Below are 21,138 nucleotides of genomic sequence, written 5' to 3'. Positions count from 1 at the left end.
GCTGTGATGACCTTTACAACCTTTATACCCACAAACAAACTCAGAACTCTCTGTCCCAATTTACCAAACGAAAATAGAACCCTTTACTTCCCTCCTTCCTTCCTTCCTTGTCAATCTACCGATCTTATTGGATACCGATGGTAGGCCAAACCCACAGTCAGTTTAAGGAAGAGGCTACAGATTCCTTGTAGATAAAATGAATATGGATGTCGCAATGCAACTCAATATGGCGGTCAGAAAGGCTTTTAGTAGAAGGTGGTTGCATTTCCATTTTGCTAGCTTCAACCACACATCCTCCCTAAAACATCCAATCTCCTTACCAGTAATATCTGTCAGATACTGGACTAAAAAAATTCCTATCGCAGTTGCACATTAGACCAAGATTATATAGACTATGCAATTTTTGTGACAGTGGAGAAATAGAGAAGCCAGGCCTGGATTTTATGTTGTGTTTTGCTATATGTGACAGCAGTCGTCCATGAGGGGCTGCTGTCTTTTACTTTCATTTTGTATGTTTTATTTTTGATATTAAAGTTTGTTGAATGTTCACCGGTTCCCGCTTCCTTCTTCCCGTAACATCTAACCTTGTTACAGTAACAAATACCTATTGTTTTTATTGAAAAAGTTCTTAAAACCTCTGGATTCACAATTAATGAATGTACACATTTACACTCAGTTTTAATAGTTTAGGTATAATAGATTTAATAATTTATAAGGTCATTAGGTGAGATCACTTTGTATTGGACAGATTATTTTTTTCTCACACCAATCAAAAATTAACTTCTAAATAATCTTTCATACATATGTTCTTTTTATTATTATTCATTTTGTCATTGTTTATCAGCTTTCAACTCTCACCCCTTCTATTTAGCTTTGTATGATGTCTTGCGTCGCTTGAAGAATCAGGATTTCATCAGCTTCCCTCAGTTTTGTTGAACCAAGGGGGGTGTCAGCATAATGTGTGGGTCTTCTAGGAAACAAACTGCTCTTGATCTTAAACAATGACGACCACAAAGACATGTCCAGCATGAGGATATGGAGAGGGTGGGGAATGTCCTCCCAACGGGCTCAGCCAGAACAAATCTCAAGGAACACTTCCTCCTTCTGCTCTATTAAAGATCCGTTACCACAGACACTTCCATCAGTGTTTATGTAAGAGAGGAAGTCATCGCTGTTTACCTAGCTTGTGTAATTGTTTCTATTCATAGCTATAGATCTGAGAAATATCAGAGGTGGTGATGGTGGGGTGCATATAAAGGACGCTGCAAATTAAACAGAATGACACAACAGATGTTACGCCACAGCGGAGTCGCACAGTAGGGCGCAGCTACACTTCGCTTCCATCCAATGGGTTTCCAAGAAAAGATGTACAGGAACTGAGTTTACTTGTACTTAAGACACACACATGGTGTGTTTGAACTTGTAGGTTGGTTCTCTGTCTTCTATTGGTGTCCCCGTTCCTCCTCCTCTCGTTCTGTGGGGTCCCCCCACCCTTCCTTTCTGCTCTCATGGGATGGGGCTTGGGGTCTGGCTCAGTCCTGGACCCCCACACTGGCTCCACAAGGCTGGACGTTGTCCAGACTGGTGGGAGAGGACAGCAGAACTTGGCAGGCCACAGTGGAGAACATTCGCAGCCAAGCCAAAGTCCTAAGGCTCTGCCAGAGAATAACGGGGAGCATGAAATGACAAGAGCTATGCCAAGGGACAACTATGGCTCTTGGATTTTAATTTGTATCTGGGATATTATATGGCTGATGTAAATATATTGCGAGTGTCAGCTGGGCTTTAACGAAACAAATCCACATTAAGGGGGAACTGTTGAGTTTGGGTGGATTCCAAGTTTCCAGAGACTTTAAAACCGGTGATTCTGTTTAACTCTTGAGTTGTTCGCCCCGAACCCCACCCCATATATATATACAGTATGTATAACATAACACATTATACTTAATATGAATACATTACATATAAAGTTTGAAATAATATGTTTTAAAAAATATGTTTTTAAAAGAAGTCTCGGCAGTTATTTGATCAAAAATACCGTAAAAAACAAAAAATGTACGTTTTGATTTGTTAGAATTTTTTACTTGGTAAAGGTTTTGGCACTTTGTTCACTGTGTGAACACACAAAAATGTCATGGACATGATTAGAAAAGGTTAAATGGTCCTGAAAAAAAAATCACACTTGTAATGTTCACATTCAAAATGACCGCATTGGAAATGAACGGGAGACAAATATAATCTATAGCGGAAGCATTTGGTACTGCGGCCAAACATTTTTTACTGATAGCTAATTTTTTTGGGATATCAACCTCAAATTTTGAACATAGTTTGTTTAGATTTATGGCTTGGATTTTTTTCACAGTTTTAATGGAAAACGTGTTTTGGAAAATTGAACAATAAATGTAAAATTGTATTACTTTTTTCAAGTTCACTTTTTATTATTATTATTATTATTATTATTATTACTTTTTTCACTTAAGCAAAAATCTGCCAAGTGTTTTCTTAAAAAAAGAGACCAAACTTAAGTCTGTGCTCCAATGCATTAAAGATTTATGAACATTTTAGTAGGAAATTTCATTTTCAGGTCCATGCTCAAAAAGTGAATAAATGGATTATAACTACTGCATAAATATAAGTTAGTAATAAAAAAAATTAATAGCCTACTTTTATTCAGCAAATACATATTAGATTTACATTTATAATATTAAAAATTATTTCTATTTCATAGAAATGTTGTTCATTAAACTTTCTATTAATCAAAAATGTATCATGGTTTCCACAAAAATATTAAGCAGCAAAAAGGTTTTCAACATTGATAATAATACGAACCATTATTAACAATTGAGCACCAATAATAATTGAGCAAATCAGCATACTCAAACAATTTCTGAAGGATCATGTGACACTGATGACTTGAGTAATGGCTGATGGAAATTCAAAACTAACTAAATCTGTTGTATGAATCTCAGACAGCAACAGTATGTTCCATGCTTGTTTACTCTTTATGAGAAATAAAGTGTGATGGCTTTTATGTCTTCATCTGAAAGGTTTCAGAGGACCCCTTTGAACCCCCACCCCCTCTTATCCTCCCCTCTCATCCACTCAAAACTAGTTTAAGGAACAGAGGCTCTGCTGCGCCACTTTCATATCTCCATGGAAACATCCCCCCTTTGGGGTTCTTGTGGAGTTTTTTGTCTGTAGGCTACTCAACATTTGTTGTGTTTGAGTTTAGGCACAAAAAGTCTCAATATAAGAGGCCGACAACAAAGTGTGATGATAAAACACAAGCGTGATAAAAAGATAATCTGTGAGATGCATTCATATGACATCACTGTCATTTCCCAGTGCGGCCAGTTCCTCGGGGTGCCTGTCTCTATTCGACTGCCTCTGGTTCTCTACAGCACTGTGGGCTGTCTATAGGAGGCCTTCCACTGACTGTGAATGGTCTTTTTGTTGGGGAACAGTGAGCCATTTCTGCTCCCACAGAATGCCCTGGGTAATTTAGTGTGGATGCCAGGAAGTCTGAGCTCACAGAAGGACAACAATGGCAAACGTTATTGCTCCACCTCAAGGGGTGGAAAAGAAAGAGACAGGAAAAAAATTTGCAATGGTGATAGAATTCTGCTTCAGCATCCTCCCACTCTGCGAATTCCTCTTAAATCTCATCAGGCAAGGAGGATCAGAAGACAACCTTTATGGTGCTCAACAACCATTTGTGCTTTCAAGCATGCATTGCGGGACATGCTTTATTGTGGCACATGATTCGGTGTGAGGAAGATCTTTTCCCCCACACAAACCAACAAATCAACTGAAAGGAAGAAGAAAAAACTATCCAACTGTTGAAGAAGAAAAAAAGTAAATAACTCCATCAGACTCCTTTTGAAATTTGTCCTCGTCTGCCATCTAGTGGGAAAGCATCATCACGGGTTTCAGAGATTTTTCTCCAACCATATCAAACACCCAGTCTATTTATGTCTATCAAATATTTTAAAATGAATAATTTAAAATAAAAGAAACTATCCATCTGAACAATTATGGCTGCTATCCATAAAATCAACATCAAATACAAAAGTAGCTGTAAATAATGAACAGGATATCATAGCACTCGACTAGAAAGCATTATTTTTAAATTATTATTATTCATTTATTATTATTAAGTTATTAAACAGCCATATAATGTAATGTAATGCCATGTTAGAATTTAATGTAATTACAGTTTAAAGTTTTAAGTTGTTGTTCTTCTGTTGTTTTCATGGCTGATTAAAAAAAAATCTCATAAAAAAAAAAACGCATTTTAACATTAATCGCTGATACAGCAAAAAAAATATACTACACAAAAAAATGATGGGTTGTTTCAACCCGTAATTGGGTCAAATATGGAAGAACCCAACCATTGGTTTACATTTTTAAATTGACCCCCGGTTTCACAGGCAATGCTTAAGCTAGTCCCAGACTAAAATGCATGTTTGAGCTGTTTTAGCTGAAAGCAACTTGCTCTTATATATCTTATAATAGGTTTATGTCAGTGCCATTGTTTTGTCTCAAGATGCACAAGCAGCAAAACAGAACTTTTTTTTTTCTAAGGCACGTTTATATAACTTAAATGCCCTAATCAAACTAAGGCCTATTCCTGGCTTAATCTAAGCATTGTCTGTGAAACCAGGCCTAAATGTTTAAACCCAACGGTTGGGTTTGTCCATATTTGACCCAAACATGTGTTGAAACAACCCAGCATAGGCCTATCTGACAGCTACATGTCTTACTTTCATTTTTCTTCCCTAACTACTTTTTTTCTTTAACCATTTAAAAATATATATATTTTTTGTCATTTTCATGAATGTTACTTCAGTTTGTTTTTAATTGTAGAATCTTACTTGTTCTGAAATGAAAAACAAAAATCACCCTTTCGCAACAAAACAAAATGTCGCAAAATGTCGTGCAATCAAGTGGTAAATTGACTGACAGGTCTTTTCAAGTCTCTTAAACACAACTATCGCATACTTTCCATGTTTATATTGCATACGGTACTTTGGCAAACCAATATTTATTTAATTTTAACGTTATACCTACATATATAACTGTATTGTTGAAATCTTCTTGCTTTTATTACAATCTATGGAGCGATCACACGAATTACTTTACGGCAGTGTTACGTCAACAGTGTCCTTACACTTTACGGCAGGGCAGCATGTGGAGGTCAGGGATACGAATACTCACGGCCAGAGACTGAAAACTCTCTAATTACCCAACATCAACATTTGACAACAATTTTGCACAGTGACATGTAAGTGGTATTTTCAACAGATGATATACAACACAACCCTGTCAGTAAAGAAAATCGTTTAGTGTCCCTGGCATTCATCAGTTTTACCGGGTCGGTAAGGAAGAAGCAGGATCACCGAGACGGTTTTCTCTGTATCATCTCTGAAGAAATGGATAATAACACGCCGGAATCGGGAGGATTTAAAGGGGGACTCGGGAGTCTTTTCGGCGGAGGAAGCCCTGAGTATTCAAATACTGAGCTCAATGGAGTACCGTGTAAGTTACGTGATAAGGGTCTAAGCTTTACTCTTTTTAACAGTCCGATTCACTTTAAGGTCAAGTGAGTTTGCTACGAGAATCTATATATCTATGATAATTTATACATTTGTTAACTGTCATTCTCAGTGACTGGTATGAGCCCTCTCTCGCCGTACCTCAATGTTGACCCTCGTTACCTTGTACAGGTGAGTTGCTATGAGACCACTGCTAACGTTACATTTCAGGTCTATTTAAAGGTTTGCGTGGTAGAAATGATGCGTGTTCTGAATTTACGAAGTCTAGGTTAAAAAATTATTTAAAAAAATCAGTTATTCAACCTAAACCAATTCATTAAACGGCAATGGACGTAGTAGCATACAAAACGATCAGAACATTGTCTTGGCCAACATAAGATGATTGATAAATTGCATAGAATTATTGTAAGACCTGACATGATTTCCTGACAATGTAGTTTTAACTTTCTACTAAAATCTGCCTTCATTAGTTGACTCATGCCCTAATGTATATTAGTGTGGTTGTATTGTGTTCTTTTGTTTATGATATTGGAATTCTAGTAATACACAAGACATTACAATTAAGATGCTTTTATGGTGCTTGTCTTGTTCTGGTAGGACACAGATGAGTTCATTTTGCCAACTGGGGCAAATAAAACACGTGGCCGCTTTGAGCTGGCCTTCTTCACCATCGGGGGATGCTGTATAACAGGTGAGGCCAGTGTCTTCACAGTCTTTGATCAATCTTATCATGTCTTTAATCTGCACTCTTTTTAACTTTTGCTCATTACTTTGAAGGCGCTGCTTTTGGGACACTTAATGGTCTTCGTATGGGCCTTATGGAAACTAGAGACATGCAATGGTCCAAACCCAGAAACGTACAGTAAGTGTCTGTTCTTTTGTAAATACTTTGATTGGGAATTATTAAAGTTACTGCATAAATTAAGTACGGATCTTTTTGAATATCCACGGTGCAGAGTGGGCAATGGTATAATGCTGATATGATGATGATGCTTAATTATGAAAGATTTGTTTGCGAATTTGCTAAAATGCAGTGTATATGCCGAAACGAAAAAACAAAACAAGTTAGTCAGTGTTTTGACTGTCAGTCTCTGTTTTGTTTACACGTTAAGCCACAAATGATGAAAAACTTTACTTTGACTGTCTTTATCATCTGTGAACATGACACCCTGAACCGCATATTAAGTTCAATTTCCAAGACTTTTTTTGGTTGGTTCAATGAAAACTTAATTTTCAGTTTTGGTGTTTCTGAAAAAAAAATTTTTTATTCAACATTCACTACAACTGTTTATCCATTGTTTATTACCCATATAATTCTATTGTAAAATTGACCTTTGTAATGTTTTTTTTTTTTTCAGGATTTTGAACATGGTCACACGACAAGGGGCATCATGGGCCAACACACTAGGATCTGTGGGTAAGAAATGCATTGAATTCAAACAGCTTTGTGTAAAAGAATATCACAACCTGTTTTGTCATTAGTTAAAAGGGCCTTTTTACACCTGGTCACTTCATGCGTTTTTGTTTTATGATTGGATAGCTATCCGATTGGGAAAAGACCAGGTGTAAATGCCCTCTTAAACGATTTGAGATGGATTTAAAACCCGATCACTCAAACCACATCAGAAGGGCATTCCAAATGAAACTGGACAAGTTTAAAATCATCTGGTTCCTGAAACCCCACATGTCAATTTTACTCCTCACAAAATGTTCAATAATAAATGCCTGAGAGCAATTTTGTCATTATCAGGACCCACAAATATTCCCCCATTGCATTATTGTACATTATATTCAACATTATATAGTAGTTTAATTTAGTACTGACACTAAAAGTCTGAAAACTTTACAAATTTGCAATATTGCAAAACTTTGCAATATTGTCTTTATATTGTTGCATTTTTGTATTGCAATATATTGTGACATGATATATTGTTGCACCCCTAGAGACTAAAAGATCTTACCAGTACTGATTTTGTTCTTTCTCCTATTGTGGTGTTTGATCTTGAAACTAGCTTATGATAAATAAAATGATCACATCGATTGCTTTCGTTAATGTGAACTTATGTCAATTTGCATATAGTGCGGGAATTGAAGATCGGCTTTATATTCGTCTTGCGAAGGGAAATTTATGTGGACAGGTGTAAATAGAACCATTTACCATCATATAGCTATCCGATCAGTAAAAATGGATAGCTATATGATATATGAAAACGCATTTTGTTTTGTTTCTCTACAGCTCTTTTGTATAGTGTGTTTGGTGTGGCCATTGAAAAGGCTAGAGGTGCAGAGGATGACATCAACACAGTGGCAGCTGGAACGTTAACAGGAATGCTTTTTAAATCCACAGGTGAGGAAAAGCCACATTGACTTTAGTGCTCAATATTGTGGCAATCACAGATTTAAAGGGTTAGTTCACCCTAAAATGAAAATTCTGTCAATAATTACTCACCCTCATGTTGTTCCAACCCCATAAGACTTTCTTTCATCTTCGGAACACAAATTAAGATATTTTTGATGAAATCTGAGAGCTGTCTCACTCCTTCATAGGCTGCTAGGTAATTGCATATACCGGCCCAGAAAAGTTAGTAAAGACATCGTTAAAATAGTCCAAACGACTACAGTGGCTCAACCTTAAGTTTATCAATCGACGAGAATACTTTTTCAACTATTAATTTTCTTCCATGTGGGCGTCTGACATGAGTTCACGAGAGCGCCACAACGCATGTGCGAGAACTGAGAAGATGACGCAGATGGGTCTTGATGTAGTTTTTAAAATGGTTCTAAAGTTTGCATTTCCTTGATGTCCGAATTGTGAGAAACCAACAAGAAAACATAAAAGTGCCTTACCAATGCCACAAATTGAATGGCTTACCTTTCACACTTTCCCATCAAATGATCGTGAGCGTCATCTTCTCAGTTCTCGCGCATGCGTCGTTACGCTCTCACAAACTCACGTCAGAGGCCCACAGTGAAGAAAAGGAATAGTTGAATAAATTCGTTATTTTTGTTTTGTTTTTGCGCACAAAAAGTATTCTCGTCGCTTGATAAACTTAAGGATGAGCCACTGTAGTCACTTGGACTATTTTAACGATGTCTTTACAAACTTTTCTGGGCCGGTAGATGCAATTACCTAGCAGCCTATGAAGGAGTGAGACAGCTCTCAAATTTCATCAAAAATATCTTAATTTGTGTTCCGAAGATGAATGAAAGTCTTACGATGTTGGAACAACATGAGGGTGAGTAATTACTGACAGAATTTTCATTTTGGGTGAACTAACCCTTTAATCTATTGAACGTAATATTTGTTATAATAATTTATTACATACTGTATATTTATATATTTATTGTGTTTAGGTGGATTCAAAGGGGCTGCCAGAGGAGGTCTCGTTGGTTTAGCCATGTCAGGGCTGTATGCTCTTTACAACAACTGGGATCACCTGAAGGGGACATCGCCTTCACATTACTGAGAATGACTGAGAGCTCAAACCATGGACTTATTTTGACTCTGTGCCCATTCTTAGTCTTTTCACCTACTTTTGGAAGTACTTCAAATTTTTTTTTAAAGAAACCCATGGACCACCACATGTGCACAGATTTCTTCAGAGTTACAGTAGGTGTTTACATGGATGGCGTATCATAAATACATGAATATTTACATGGAAGAGCCAGATTGCCTCCAGCTGTGTGGACTATGTAGCTGTGAGTTTGCTGGTGACATCTCAGTCGTACAGTTGTTCAAGTACATGTCTTTGTTGGTGTAAGTTGCACAGATGAACTCTGTATCCTTTAATCATGTGGTTTAATCTGTTCTCATTGTGGATTGATGCACCTTATCAGTGCTGATTAAACTGTCCGCTTACTCTCTGCAACCATCTAAAATAAAATGCTAGTTTCCACTCTTTGAGGTTCTTTATTTGTATTTTAGTGGTATTAAAATATGTAAGTTGTATAATACAATAGATGCATGAATGGCCAATCTTTCATACTGGGAGTACTGTAGTCACATAGCTCTAAATATATAAATTAAAATTTAGTTTTTTTAATGTATTAAAATGTTTTAACTACTGACTGGGTAGAAATGAATTGATAGAGGTCTTGTTTTCCAAATGGTTTATTTGTAAGCAGGTCAAACTTTATTTCTACAGTCAATGTGTAGAGTACAGAGGAATGATAATTATAATATTACAGAATGAATGTCCTTCATTATGACCTTATATGCTACAGTATGCATTCACACATATGTTTAAGAGTTAAAGCATTTGAAAAATTTCTTTCAGTATTATTTCTTGAAATTATTCTAGTAGTATTGTACCACTAATTCACTCTCCCTGTAGTTTGAACAATTGAGCGATAGATGCATGATGCAATAATTAAAGCTCCTTCTCAGAATAATGATTATAAAGAAATGTATGAAAATTGTATGCATGAATTCCTTGTAGCATCTTAAAGTAAAATATAAATATTTGTCCTGTGTGGAAATTAATTAGCCTGTTCGGTGAAAAGCACTGGAGTATCAAAGGGAAACTGTCTCCATAAACAGGTGAAATGATCTTATCACTACTTGACGTTGACCGTCAAAGCACCTTAGGGACTGAATACCGGACTACCCAAGAGAGACCAAATGTACATGCCATTCCTTACAGAAAAAAACAAGGCCAACTGAACTGATGTGTAATGTAGAATAGCCAGGACTTGTTTTACAGAAAATGTTGCTTGGCTTGCTGAACACAATGTGGAGATCAATGTGATTTAGCTGAAAGCAGTTAAAACTTTGCAGTTCATGTACTATAACAAAGCCCAGGAGAATCTCACATGCATAGCGGTGAAACGACCCGCAAACTACCCTAACTTGGTGGCTGGTGGTTGCAATGATGTACACCAGCTCTCAGTGCACGGACCACAAATGGATAAGCAGGTCCATGGGCCAGACCCAGACTGGGACATGGCACTAAATCAGTTGCTTTCACAACTCTTCCTGTACCTACAAATGTGGGCAAATAATGCTTGGAGATGGGAATTCAGTGCAAGAAGATGTCCCTGATGCGTGTAGCCTCTATCCATGGGATGTAGGCTGCGGTACGAGTGAAGACGCTGGGCTTGTTCTCCACCGTGCATCCAATAGGACCGAAACTCACAATGCCGTGGACCTCCCAGCGGTCACGCCCTACCTGGCACAGCAGAGGGCCACCAGAGTCACCCTTTAGGAAGAAAAGCCACAGAGAAGGTATGAATAGACCTTCTTTGAATATGGGGCGCCATGATAAATTTCCCCATTAAATAGTTTTCTCACCTGGCATGCAGCTGGGGTCCCCTCTGTATCACGGAACCCAGCGCAAATCATGGAGTCTCGCACGCGGTCACCCCAGAACTTCTTCTGCCGGCAGGTCTTGTAGTCGATGACTGGGAGCCGAGCTTGATTCAGTGCCTCAGCAAGTGACACGTTTTCTTTCCCGCCTAAGAAGAGATGCCAAACCCATATTCTGGATAAGTGGATCACCTCCCTTTGTAAACTCAATGATATCAACAAAACATTAAAGTTCTCTTTGTTTTCGCCTCAGGCGCATAAAATTAACCAGTTTCTATGGTAGAAACTGCTGTGAGTGAGGGTGTTGCTCTACACTTATTATACTTTATCTATGAGCCAATGATGCCATAGATAAACCAGCCATCATTTTTCAAGACCGAACTTTTTTAGCACAAAAGGCTTATGATACATATTTTACCTCGTGTGTCCCCCCAGCCGGTCACCCAGCAGTAGTGCCCTGGTTTAAGATTGATCTGCTTGCGCGGCAGGCAGGCATAGCGGATGAAGTTAGTGGTCGGGATGTCCGTGGCAGCTTTAACCAATGCGATGTCATAGTCTAGCTCACTGTGGGCTGGATAGCGGAAGTGCTCATGCCTGTAGATCCTCTTCACTGGGAAAGTACGCTCAGCAGACTCTGATCTTTTCAGTTGATGCTTACCCAAAACGATACGCCAGCTACTAGCATCCTCTGCTTTTCCCCTGGTCAGCAAGAGGGATAAAAAAGAGGTTGGTTTATTATGACATCTAAGGGGAAAACAACCCAGCAGAGCAGCGCTCTTAGTTCTACCCTACTGGAGATAAACGTATGCTTTGCCTTACTTCTGGAAGCAGTGAGCAGCAGTAAGAACCCAGTTCTTATGGATCAGAGTCCCTCCACACACATGAACATAATGTTTACTGCCTCTGGGACGAACCTATTAAAATAGACACAAGCATCAGTGACTTTCTCTTTTGTTACACCTTGAGTAATGCTATATTTCAAGTATAATTTACCTGCAGTGAGACCTGCCACGGCCAGGAATGGGGCCTCGCTTCATTGCCCGACACGATACGCTCCACTGTGTTTGGTTTGAAATGAGGCAGGCCACAGTCCTTCGGCCAGTCTAAGGACAGAACAACACTTAAGTCAATGTCAGTTAAAGTAACATGTAGACAAGCAAACACAAGGTACACAGGATTTATGTGGAAGCAAATGAAAGGTGTTGTACCAGGAGAGGAAAGAAGGAAAGGAAATCCATAATTGGATCTTTGAGAAAGACATAGAAATAAGTGTAAATTCAGTTTGTTTTTCTTCTCAAGATAGCACCACTTCAAATGCACTTGAAAGATGTCAGTGGTTAGCGTTCATTTCATTTCTCACCAAGGTGGAGGACTTTGTGCTGTTGAAGGCGACTAGGGTTGAATGCATGGGTGGAGGCTCTGTCCAGCGCCAAACCCAGCAGCATTAGCAACAGTGGAAAAAATGGGCTCCTTACTGCCATGATCTACAGTAAACTGTGTGTTCTCCTCTGATGATTACCCATTTATACCATGCCTACAGCAGAGGCCATTCTTTGTGCACTCCCACCCCTGTCATTGGGACAAAGCACTTTCACAATACCCTTCCCAATCCTGGATTGTTCTGGTGGGGTAGTTGGGGGGTTTCAGAACACGCTGGCCCCAGGGGATCATGGGAGTCCCATCAGCACTTTCAGCTACAGCCCGTCCCTTGCCACTGTGCAAAACAACTCTCCCAGAATAGATTGCCAGTAGCCTCCTTACAGTCACGCCATGCTAATAGATGTTTGGATGAGAAGAAGTGCTGGCGTTCACATGACCTTCTGCTGCCTTCCAAAACCTTGCAGGGTTCAAGTTTTACCTTGGTAAAACCCTGACAAATAATTAACAAGATCATGATGGATCCATGTGTCATTTATATATTCATTTCATTAAATATTAGCATAACCTGTTCTTAGTAGGCACTCGTTTATCCAAAGTGAGTCCACTCATTACAGAAATAATCCCCTTGGAGCAAGCCTTTCTCAAGGGCACAATGGTGATTGTTTATAGCGGATAGACATCACTTTCCAGCTGGACCGTAAACCACCACTTAATTTACATAATAGACTTTACAATCAGTCTTATCCTTAGCCTATAGCTTTAGCTAAACTTCCATGAGTTCAAGATAGTAAAGAACGGAAGATTTAAACAATATAGTTTGCATGATCTGATAGCAGTTTGAACATGTTTCTCATGTTACCAGCAGAGGGCATATGAAGCAAAATGGAGATATACAATAAGACCTGTGAAACCTACTGAATTTCAAAGTTGTCGGAGCAGATTTTAAGACACGAGATGCTGAGATGGTAATTACTATATGCATAAAACTATATTCAGGCTGAATGGAGTTTTATTATTCTTGTTTAGGATGTGTCCCTACTCACCTGTTGTCCAAAAAGGGATCGCCTGCTCAGTGACAGGACAGTCAATACCAGGGAATGTGCCTGCTCATCAAATTGGTCAAAGTTACAATGAAAGATCCATGGAAATGTCCAGGACAATCTACTGGAACACAGTTCACCAAGTTTAGCAGGACCTTCTGACATGTACTCATGTCCTTTTCTATTCCATGATCTTCACAAACAAAGAGAAATCCTATTGCCACAAGCCAATGAGGAATCTCAAAATAAATTAATCAAAATAAAATAAACTGAATAGTGTTTGCCAAATGTTTTATTGTTGGTCATACTTTTCAAGACATTCACTATTCTCAATATTAAAACACATTAGTGTAGTTTTTGCTGTAGAAAGCCCATAGAAAGCTTGTTTTCATCATACTGTTAGGTGTTGATTCAGTAATATCTATATAATGTTAAATCACAATGCTCTGGTCCAAAAAAAAAGAGAAAAAGAAAACATTGCGTTGGCAAAGAAAAACAAAAGCAGTTTGTGCAGCACATACTGTTAATTTGGTCAGAGATTCTAGATACACATTTATTTACATACAATAAGGTCCATCCATGCTATTTAAATGAACATAATCTAAAAATTACAGACAGAGATTGCTCTAATTACAATCCCTAACTTTCACAAAATCATGACTGATTCTGTATATGCTATAGTTTTGATATAGCACATGTGATCATGATGTACATAAAAAACAGTAAAACTCATACTCAATGTGAAATAAAGCAATTAAACTTGAATATTTTAAAATTATAATGAACAAACCGTTTTATGATATTATATGACAAAAAAGTATGATTTATGAACATGTAAAATTATGTGAAAATGTCAAATTATCTTTGTCTTTGCACAGGTTCTGAATAGGACACAAAAAACAACAACAATTGATTAAATTGTGACATGAAAATAGCGAAAAGAAGTTTTTCAGGGCAGATTGTACATGTTTTAATTGTATAATTTATTGAGATTGTCCCTGAGCATAGAACTGGGGCTTAGTTTCAGCTCATAGTGTACTAGAGAACTGTGGCAACATTGACCTTGAGTCTATATTTACTAATTATCAGTAGGTTTTACATTTACATTTATGCATTTGGCAGACGCTTTTATCCAAAGCGAATTACATTGCATTTCAAGGTACACTTTTCTTATCAGTTCTTGCTTTCCCTGGGAATCGAACCCATACCCTTGGCGTGCCAACGCTCTACTGTTTGAGCAACAGGAATGTTTTATAAGAACCTAGCTTTACACACCCACAGACTGGGTTATACTGTTATACTGGTTGAAACTCTCTTCACATCCTGATAGCAATCAATAATAGAAGTGGTCTAAATAATGATAGTATGTCCTACTTGTTAATGTATGTGGTAGCACTTCATTCTACAGTCCAGATCCACATGTACATTATAATAATTACCTGAACTTAACCCTAAACCTAACCTTAACCCATGTAGTTGCCTTGTTTTGCCCACTACTTTCTTAGGTAAGTGCACTGTAAGTTTATGTAAGTGCGCAGACAACACATCATCAGCAAGTTTCACGAGGCTATGCAGACTTGTAGACACACAGTCACCGAGCGCCACAAACAAACAGTAGCCACTTTTTACAGTTAAACTTATGAACAAATAAACGTACACTGTGTTCACAGCATAACTACCGTAACTATGAGATGGCCACCCGTGACATTCTACTCAGAGCGGTTCACGTCCTCAGACTCTGATTTATGCGTTTCTATGGCAACACTATCAATGACATAATAAATCTGCTGCAGTCAGGTGGTACAAGTAAAGGTGATACAGGTGGAACAAGGTAATTTAACGCCATCTCTTGTGACGCTTTGCAAACTCTGCTCTGGCTGTGCATGTTTATGTGTTTTGGAGGAGTCGTGGCTTTGGAGACACTCTGAAGAGAGGGTGGGATCTTATGCTTTCACAGCTAGCTTGCTATTGTTAGCCTCTCCGTAATTGTCTACCCTACCTTTCATATTTTTAGCACTGTGGATTGATTCTGGCCTAGAGCCCACTCTAACCCACCAGACCAAAACATTACCAATCACCATTTACATCATTTACATCAAGACAAAAGACAACAACAACAAAAAAGAAAGTGAGAGCTGTAGCTTGTATTTGACTACAAACGGTTTAACACCACGAATTTGTGACATCAGAAAACAAAAAGATCTAAATCCATCTTAATCATAGACTATAGAACTAGCCTTCGGATCTTGCTCCAGGAAGCCTTTCAGGGTGTCCGAGAACTTCATTAACTTTAACGTTGCCCGAGCTGATGCTCATTAACCTGCTATTTGCTTTTCAAAATCCAACAAGCACAACAGACACATTTAGCCTATAATTAGAGGTTTCAAAATTGATAATACTCAGTGCTCACCAAAATCATAATTTTGGTATTTTTGGACAAAAAAAGGCATCCAAAAGATACATTGAAGGTCAAGATTGGGACAAGGCCATGTGTGAAGACAGGTGGAAACACACCGTTATCTGGAAAACTTTAAATGGTAGCTCTATGCAACATTAGTTTTCAGTGTTTCTCTGAACATTACCACTTTACTGATCCAATAGTGGGGCTTTGATAGCTAAGCAGACAAGGCTTTGGAATATTTAGATATATTATTTGAAGGACAATTAGCTTTAGCTAGATTAGCCATTTTCCATCCATTTCCACCTTGGCGCAAAAGTTGTACCATTTCATACCTCACGCCTAACCGAGGCACCCACATACCGATAAGGCAAGCTCTGGCCCTGCACTAGTTGCTTTAGTCTCCCACAGTACTGGGGTTAGCGCAACATGCAGAACTGCGCAGTGTTTTTATAATGCCTTCACTCTTCTTTCGTCGCGTGGAATGCATTGCCAGGCTGCTGGTATATTCCGTGGAGTCTTCTGTTTGAGCAGCCACAGCTGCAGCGGCTGCAGTCTCTTTGATCTGAATTTCCAGATGCCTTTGGATTGCCAAGCCAAGCTCTTCAGGGTCCACAGCTGCACCATACACCTCCCAGGTCATACCCTCAGCATCCCATTCCACTTCCTTTACAGGGGTTCTATGACACATGTGCTCTATTGTCAAAGGTGCATCCGAGGTGGAATCCGCTCTCAAACTAATTTCAGGAAACACGTGAGAAAGAGGCGAAACAAGTGAATCAGACATGGTCTGCACACCAATATCTCTGATCTCATGGTCAGATGTCATAGTCGTGGCATCTTTAACTATCCTGTTAAGACTAGTCTGACCTGTCCGGTCTAGTCTAAGGCAGGAGGAGTTCTGCCCCCTTAACTCGGATCCACAGCAATGGCCTGTACTCCGGCTGTCAAGTCTGGTCTCGCTGACAGATGAAACAAGTGGAGGAAAACCAAGCAAGCCTGAATGAAGAAGTGATCTTTGTCCTGCACAGGGGTTTTCTGCACAAGGTGGCCGAGATATCAAATGTCCAGGGCATGGAACAACACTGCAAGCATTTCTCAAACAGGCAGTGTTCATCATGTGACCAGAACAGGTAGATCTATGGCATGCAGTTAAATGATGGCCTTCACAGTTGCTCTGAGCATGGTCTTCTGTATTCACTCCCTGTGGTGTGAAGTTGTTGCTCAGACCTGAAGAACTCATTCTGCAAGCTACTCTGCAACAGCTGCATCCTGTCAGGTTCTCTGCAGGTCCATAACATCGACAACATCCCTCCCTGCAAACTAGACCTTTCATCCTTAAATCTCTATTTGTGGATGGCGAGTGTGGAACACAATTCACACCACTATGGACCTGATTATGCCCCAGGGATAGATCCTGCGTTGGAGTCCTTCTGGGGGAGTCCTCCATGAAGCTCCAGGATCTTGCAGTTCCTCCATGCCAGATTACAGTCTCAGGGGTGCTGTTGCTGCTGCGCAAGCTCCCCTGTTCATGGTCACAAACGTTCACAGGTACTCCAGCCGCTGGTCCACCCAGACTGATAGGCCTTTGACTGCATACTGAACTGCTGACACTCTTGCGCAAATTCTGACGATACCATGCCAGCTCCATTCGTTGAGGAGGTCCACTCACCATTTCTATCGAGCTTTTGGATAAAGAAATGGTTGGCAGCTCATGGTCCTCCACTGCTTCGGCATCAACAGATCCAAGGCTGATCTTTGGGAAGTAGATCTCAGATGTAGGTCGTTGTCCTTCCTCCATAGTTAAATATCTACTGGTAAAGAAAGACAAACAATGATACAACTAAGTATGAAAAGTATAAATAATATTAATGATTTCAACTTATTTATTTACACAATATATTTTAAACGATTATACGTTTCTTAAGATGGAAGAGGCACACCAATTCTTCCTCTCTTTAGTTGTCTACTAGACAATCCAGTGAATTTCTGATGAATTTGCATGACCCTTAAACCTTTACTTTAATGGTATAAAGCTGAGATTTCTTTTGTCCTTACTAAATAAAGTGAATAGGACAAAGTGATGTCTAGGTATATCTCCCTTGATAATTGGCCAGATTACAGATGGATAAGCCCAATTTAAGTCTTAAGATCATTAGCTACAACATGGGTTTCCCAGCTTCTCTCAGAAGGACATTAATCCACATGGGGCTCCAGCACAGGTGGCCAATTCCACACCACATGGTCCAAAAACGACAGGGGGTTGAATTTTGCAAACAGTCCTATACTTCATGGTATATTGGACCTCAAATCATTACTGTAAGAATATTGCTAATTTCTAGGAACTCTCGAGAGCACAGAGAGAATGTGTGTCAGGTCTGTTCATGTTTACATCACACTTTAGTCACTTTAGCCACTCGCCCATACTTTTGGGTCTGTCACTCCCTACTGTCAGCACAAACATACTGCTGAATCCAAAATACAACACACTCATAGGCCTACTCTAATCTGTGAAGGCTATTCAAGGCACACGTTAATTCAGAATTATTTGTTACTTGATATTGAGGTGCCACTGTTTCAAAGCAACTTGCAGTAGACTAAGTGCAGAGAATGTTCTTTGAAGCAACCAGAGGTTAAGTGCCTCAAAGGCATTTTAGAACCTTCAGGAGTAAACTCAGAAATAAACTTGCAAATTTTGTGTTATTTTTGTGGATGCTCAATGATTAGGCCATATGTGACTAATAGTTGAATCATACCATATAAATGCAACTTCCAAGAATGCCCACACAGAATCTGCAAATGCAGAATTTGGAAGAAAGCTCAGCAGGTTTCTGCAGAATTGGAACACGCAACATTCACAAAGCTTACAAATCTCTGATCCCTTGTGTTTGTGTTTTTGCACGGTCTATAATTCAGATAACATGTTCTCATGAAAAGTTGTTTGATTCTATTGGAGCAGAAGATCTAAATCCCATGTGTGCTAAAGCCAGTGTTCAGCATCCAGCTCATACACTAAATAAAATCCACAAATATTAATAGATAACTCATAAAATAATAAAGTATAGGCCTACACTTTTGTTTTTTATCTGTAGGGTGGCACTATTGCACAACAAGTGTTCTATACTTCAAAAATATTAAATAATGTTATTACAGTTATTTCACACTATTTAATACGGATCATTAGCAGAGTGTTTCAGGAAAATAACCTGTACAAATGACTGTGACTCTAGCATAATGACGGATGTTGTCTATCCTTAGTTATCATGGGAAAACAAAATACTTATCTTCCAACTGCATCTAAAAATAACAGACAAGGTGTTTACTGTTAACCCTCCTCTTCCACCTCAGCCCACAAGCTAACCTCCACCCATCCGTACTAGCTTCAGACTGGGACACACTCTTACACACATGCAAAAAAACACTGAATGAACCTCTCATCCCATACAAGAAAATCAAACAAGAAAGATCTCACCTTTTGGTTTTGCTAGCAAGTATACATGGTCTAATCAAGGCCCTGTGCCATCCTTTGTCTTTTCTTCTTAGTCACCTTTTTTTATCATTCCTTTCACACTGAGCAGCACTTGCATTATAAAGACCCTGCTACGGTTTCCCTCATGGCCACAGGTAAATCAACAACCTCCCTCCCTCCACACACACACACACACACACACACACACACACACACACACACACACACACACACACACACACACACACACACACACACACACACACACACACACACACACACACACACACACACACACACACACACACACACACACACGCACACACGCGCGTACATGTACATACCTCCCACTTCCTCCTCTCGTCTTCTTCCCCTCAGTCCAGACAGCCTCCGCCTCCTTCACTTCTTTTCTCTCCTCCACTTGTGCTCTCTCGCTCCGCTCTAAGTGAACAGGACAGAGTGGGTGTGTTGCTGGATTATCAGTTGTTGTCAGCTGATTACACACCACACACTCCCTCTCTGAGAGGAAATCCACTGTGCAGGGGGGAGGAGGTGCAAAGACATACAGACAGAAATGGTGGGTAGCCAACAAGCACTATATGCCCAATGGAGGAGGGCGAAATTGTGTGAATGAGTTGAGGGATGGGGTTTAGAGGAGTAACATGTAGATTCTATTGAGTTGTTAGAAAATGAAATCAGATATCCTTGGGAATCAATATAATAAATACTCTTTCTTATACATAACATGTTCATTCTCTCACACACACGTAGCTCCTACCTCTTACCCATCCAGTCTTTCTCTTCCTGTTGCTATAGAAACAGCCATGCTCAATAGGAGCCTGATGAATTTTCATCATGCCTTTTTTTTTAAGTTGTCATGGGAACAATGAAAACAGTCTCTTGTGGTGCTGGGAAACCATTATGATATATGTTTGTGACTCATCTATCTGATTCACCTGTTCAGATACTTGTCACTGCAATCTCACAGATTACCTGTTCCATAATAATTCTAGTTCAAAGGTAAAGCAAAAGCAAAATCATGACATGCTGTTTAGTGTGTAAACACGCTGCGTTTAACACATTTTTAATCGCCCTATAACAAACCCGAATGTTTTTTTCCCTCTTTATAGAGACATTTGGAACCTGTTGCAGTAAGGACATTTTGTTGGCATAATAACACAGATGCTGTCTATTTGTTGTTATTTTAAATCAGTTTTGTCAGGTGTATTTCCACTGGCATTATAAACCCATTTGATGAAAAGCCTGACCTTAATTTAATGTTAAATTAAGCAGGACAAAAATAAAACAAAACAAAAATGAAAATTCTGTCATCATTTACTCACCCTATGTTGTTTCAAACCTGTAAAACTGTCTCTTTTTTTCTGCAGAACACAAAGGAAAAACACTGTAGTCTAAACAACACTGGATCCCACTGACTGAAAGACATATCTAATATTTTTCAAAATATCTTTTGTGTGTGTTTGTTTCTGTATGTTTGTTCCACAGAATAAAGACAGTCATACAGGTCTGAAATGACACAAAGGTAAGTAATAATAATAAAAAAGATTATGTTAACTATCCCTTAAAATTGTTCAATATAGTTATTCCTTACAGAAATGTTTAATACAGTATATATCCATAGTAGATATTTTGCTGCATGTTTAATTTAATTAAGTTTTTCAATTACATTTTGTCTTAACTTCATTGATCAGTCCGGTTAATTTGTTTGCTAAAATCCATTTGTTGGGACTACATAAAACATTTTTGTTGACATAAAGTCAAACTGGTCTGGGTTCCCAGCATGCTTTGTATGGGACTAGATTACATGTATCTATGGCTGCGTCCAAAATCGCAAACTCTCTTGAGCAGGTACTTATTTTGAACAAGTACAAGCATTAAGAAAAGTATGTACTTTATTGTATGAATGTGATATTGACGTACTACATTTGCCATATGGTCATTATCATGTGACCTAGCAGCGTCAGTTGCTT

At 38.9% G+C, this 21,138-nt stretch overlaps 3 protein-coding genes across 3 annotated transcripts; 1 reads left to right on the top strand and 2 right to left on the bottom strand.

Moving 5' to 3' along the window:
* Positions 1-5,153: 5,153 nt before the first annotated feature.
* On the top strand, positions 5,154-9,454 carry timm23a (translocase of inner mitochondrial membrane 23 homolog a (yeast)). The gene is made up of 7 exons (XM_077200438.1): positions 5,154-5,538; positions 5,668-5,726; positions 6,153-6,246; positions 6,333-6,417; positions 6,914-6,972; positions 7,792-7,902; positions 8,910-9,454. Exons 1-7 carry the CDS (start codon positions 5,433-5,435, stop codon positions 9,020-9,022), a joined length of 627 nt encoding a protein of 208 aa, XP_077056553.1. The 5' UTR covers positions 5,154-5,432; the 3' UTR covers positions 9,023-9,454.
* Positions 9,455-9,650: 196 nt separating this feature from the next.
* Positions 9,651-12,452, bottom strand: LOC143709762 (chymotrypsin-like elastase family member 2A). The gene is made up of 6 exons (XM_077200435.1): positions 12,221-12,452; positions 11,854-11,963; positions 11,680-11,774; positions 11,279-11,559; positions 10,846-11,009; positions 9,651-10,753 (listed from the first exon to the last, which is right to left on the bottom strand). Exons 1-6 carry the CDS (start codon positions 12,339-12,341, stop codon positions 10,574-10,576), a joined length of 951 nt encoding a protein of 316 aa, XP_077056550.1. The 5' UTR covers positions 12,342-12,452; the 3' UTR covers positions 9,651-10,573.
* A 1,102-nt stretch (positions 12,453-13,554) lies between these two features.
* On the bottom strand, positions 13,555-19,695 carry LOC143709761 (uncharacterized). Its single transcript, XM_077200434.1, has 2 exons — positions 19,492-19,695; positions 13,555-17,492 (listed from the first exon to the last, which is right to left on the bottom strand). The coding sequence occupies exon 2, from the start codon at positions 17,477-17,479 to the stop codon at positions 16,076-16,078; it is 1,404 nt and encodes a 467-aa protein (XP_077056549.1). The 5' UTR covers positions 17,480-17,492; positions 19,492-19,695; the 3' UTR covers positions 13,555-16,075.
* Between the last annotated feature and the right edge of the window lie 1,443 nt (positions 19,696-21,138).

This window comes from Siphateles boraxobius, unplaced genomic scaffold (assembly GCF_051911475.1).
Source record: "Siphateles boraxobius isolate OS27281-9 unplaced genomic scaffold, OSU_SipBor_1 46, whole genome shotgun sequence".
Taxonomy (NCBI): Eukaryota; Metazoa; Chordata; class Actinopteri; order Cypriniformes; family Leuciscidae; genus Siphateles; species Siphateles boraxobius.
Note: the sequence above shows the minus strand (reverse complement) of the source record. Positions and strands in the feature narration are given on the sequence as shown.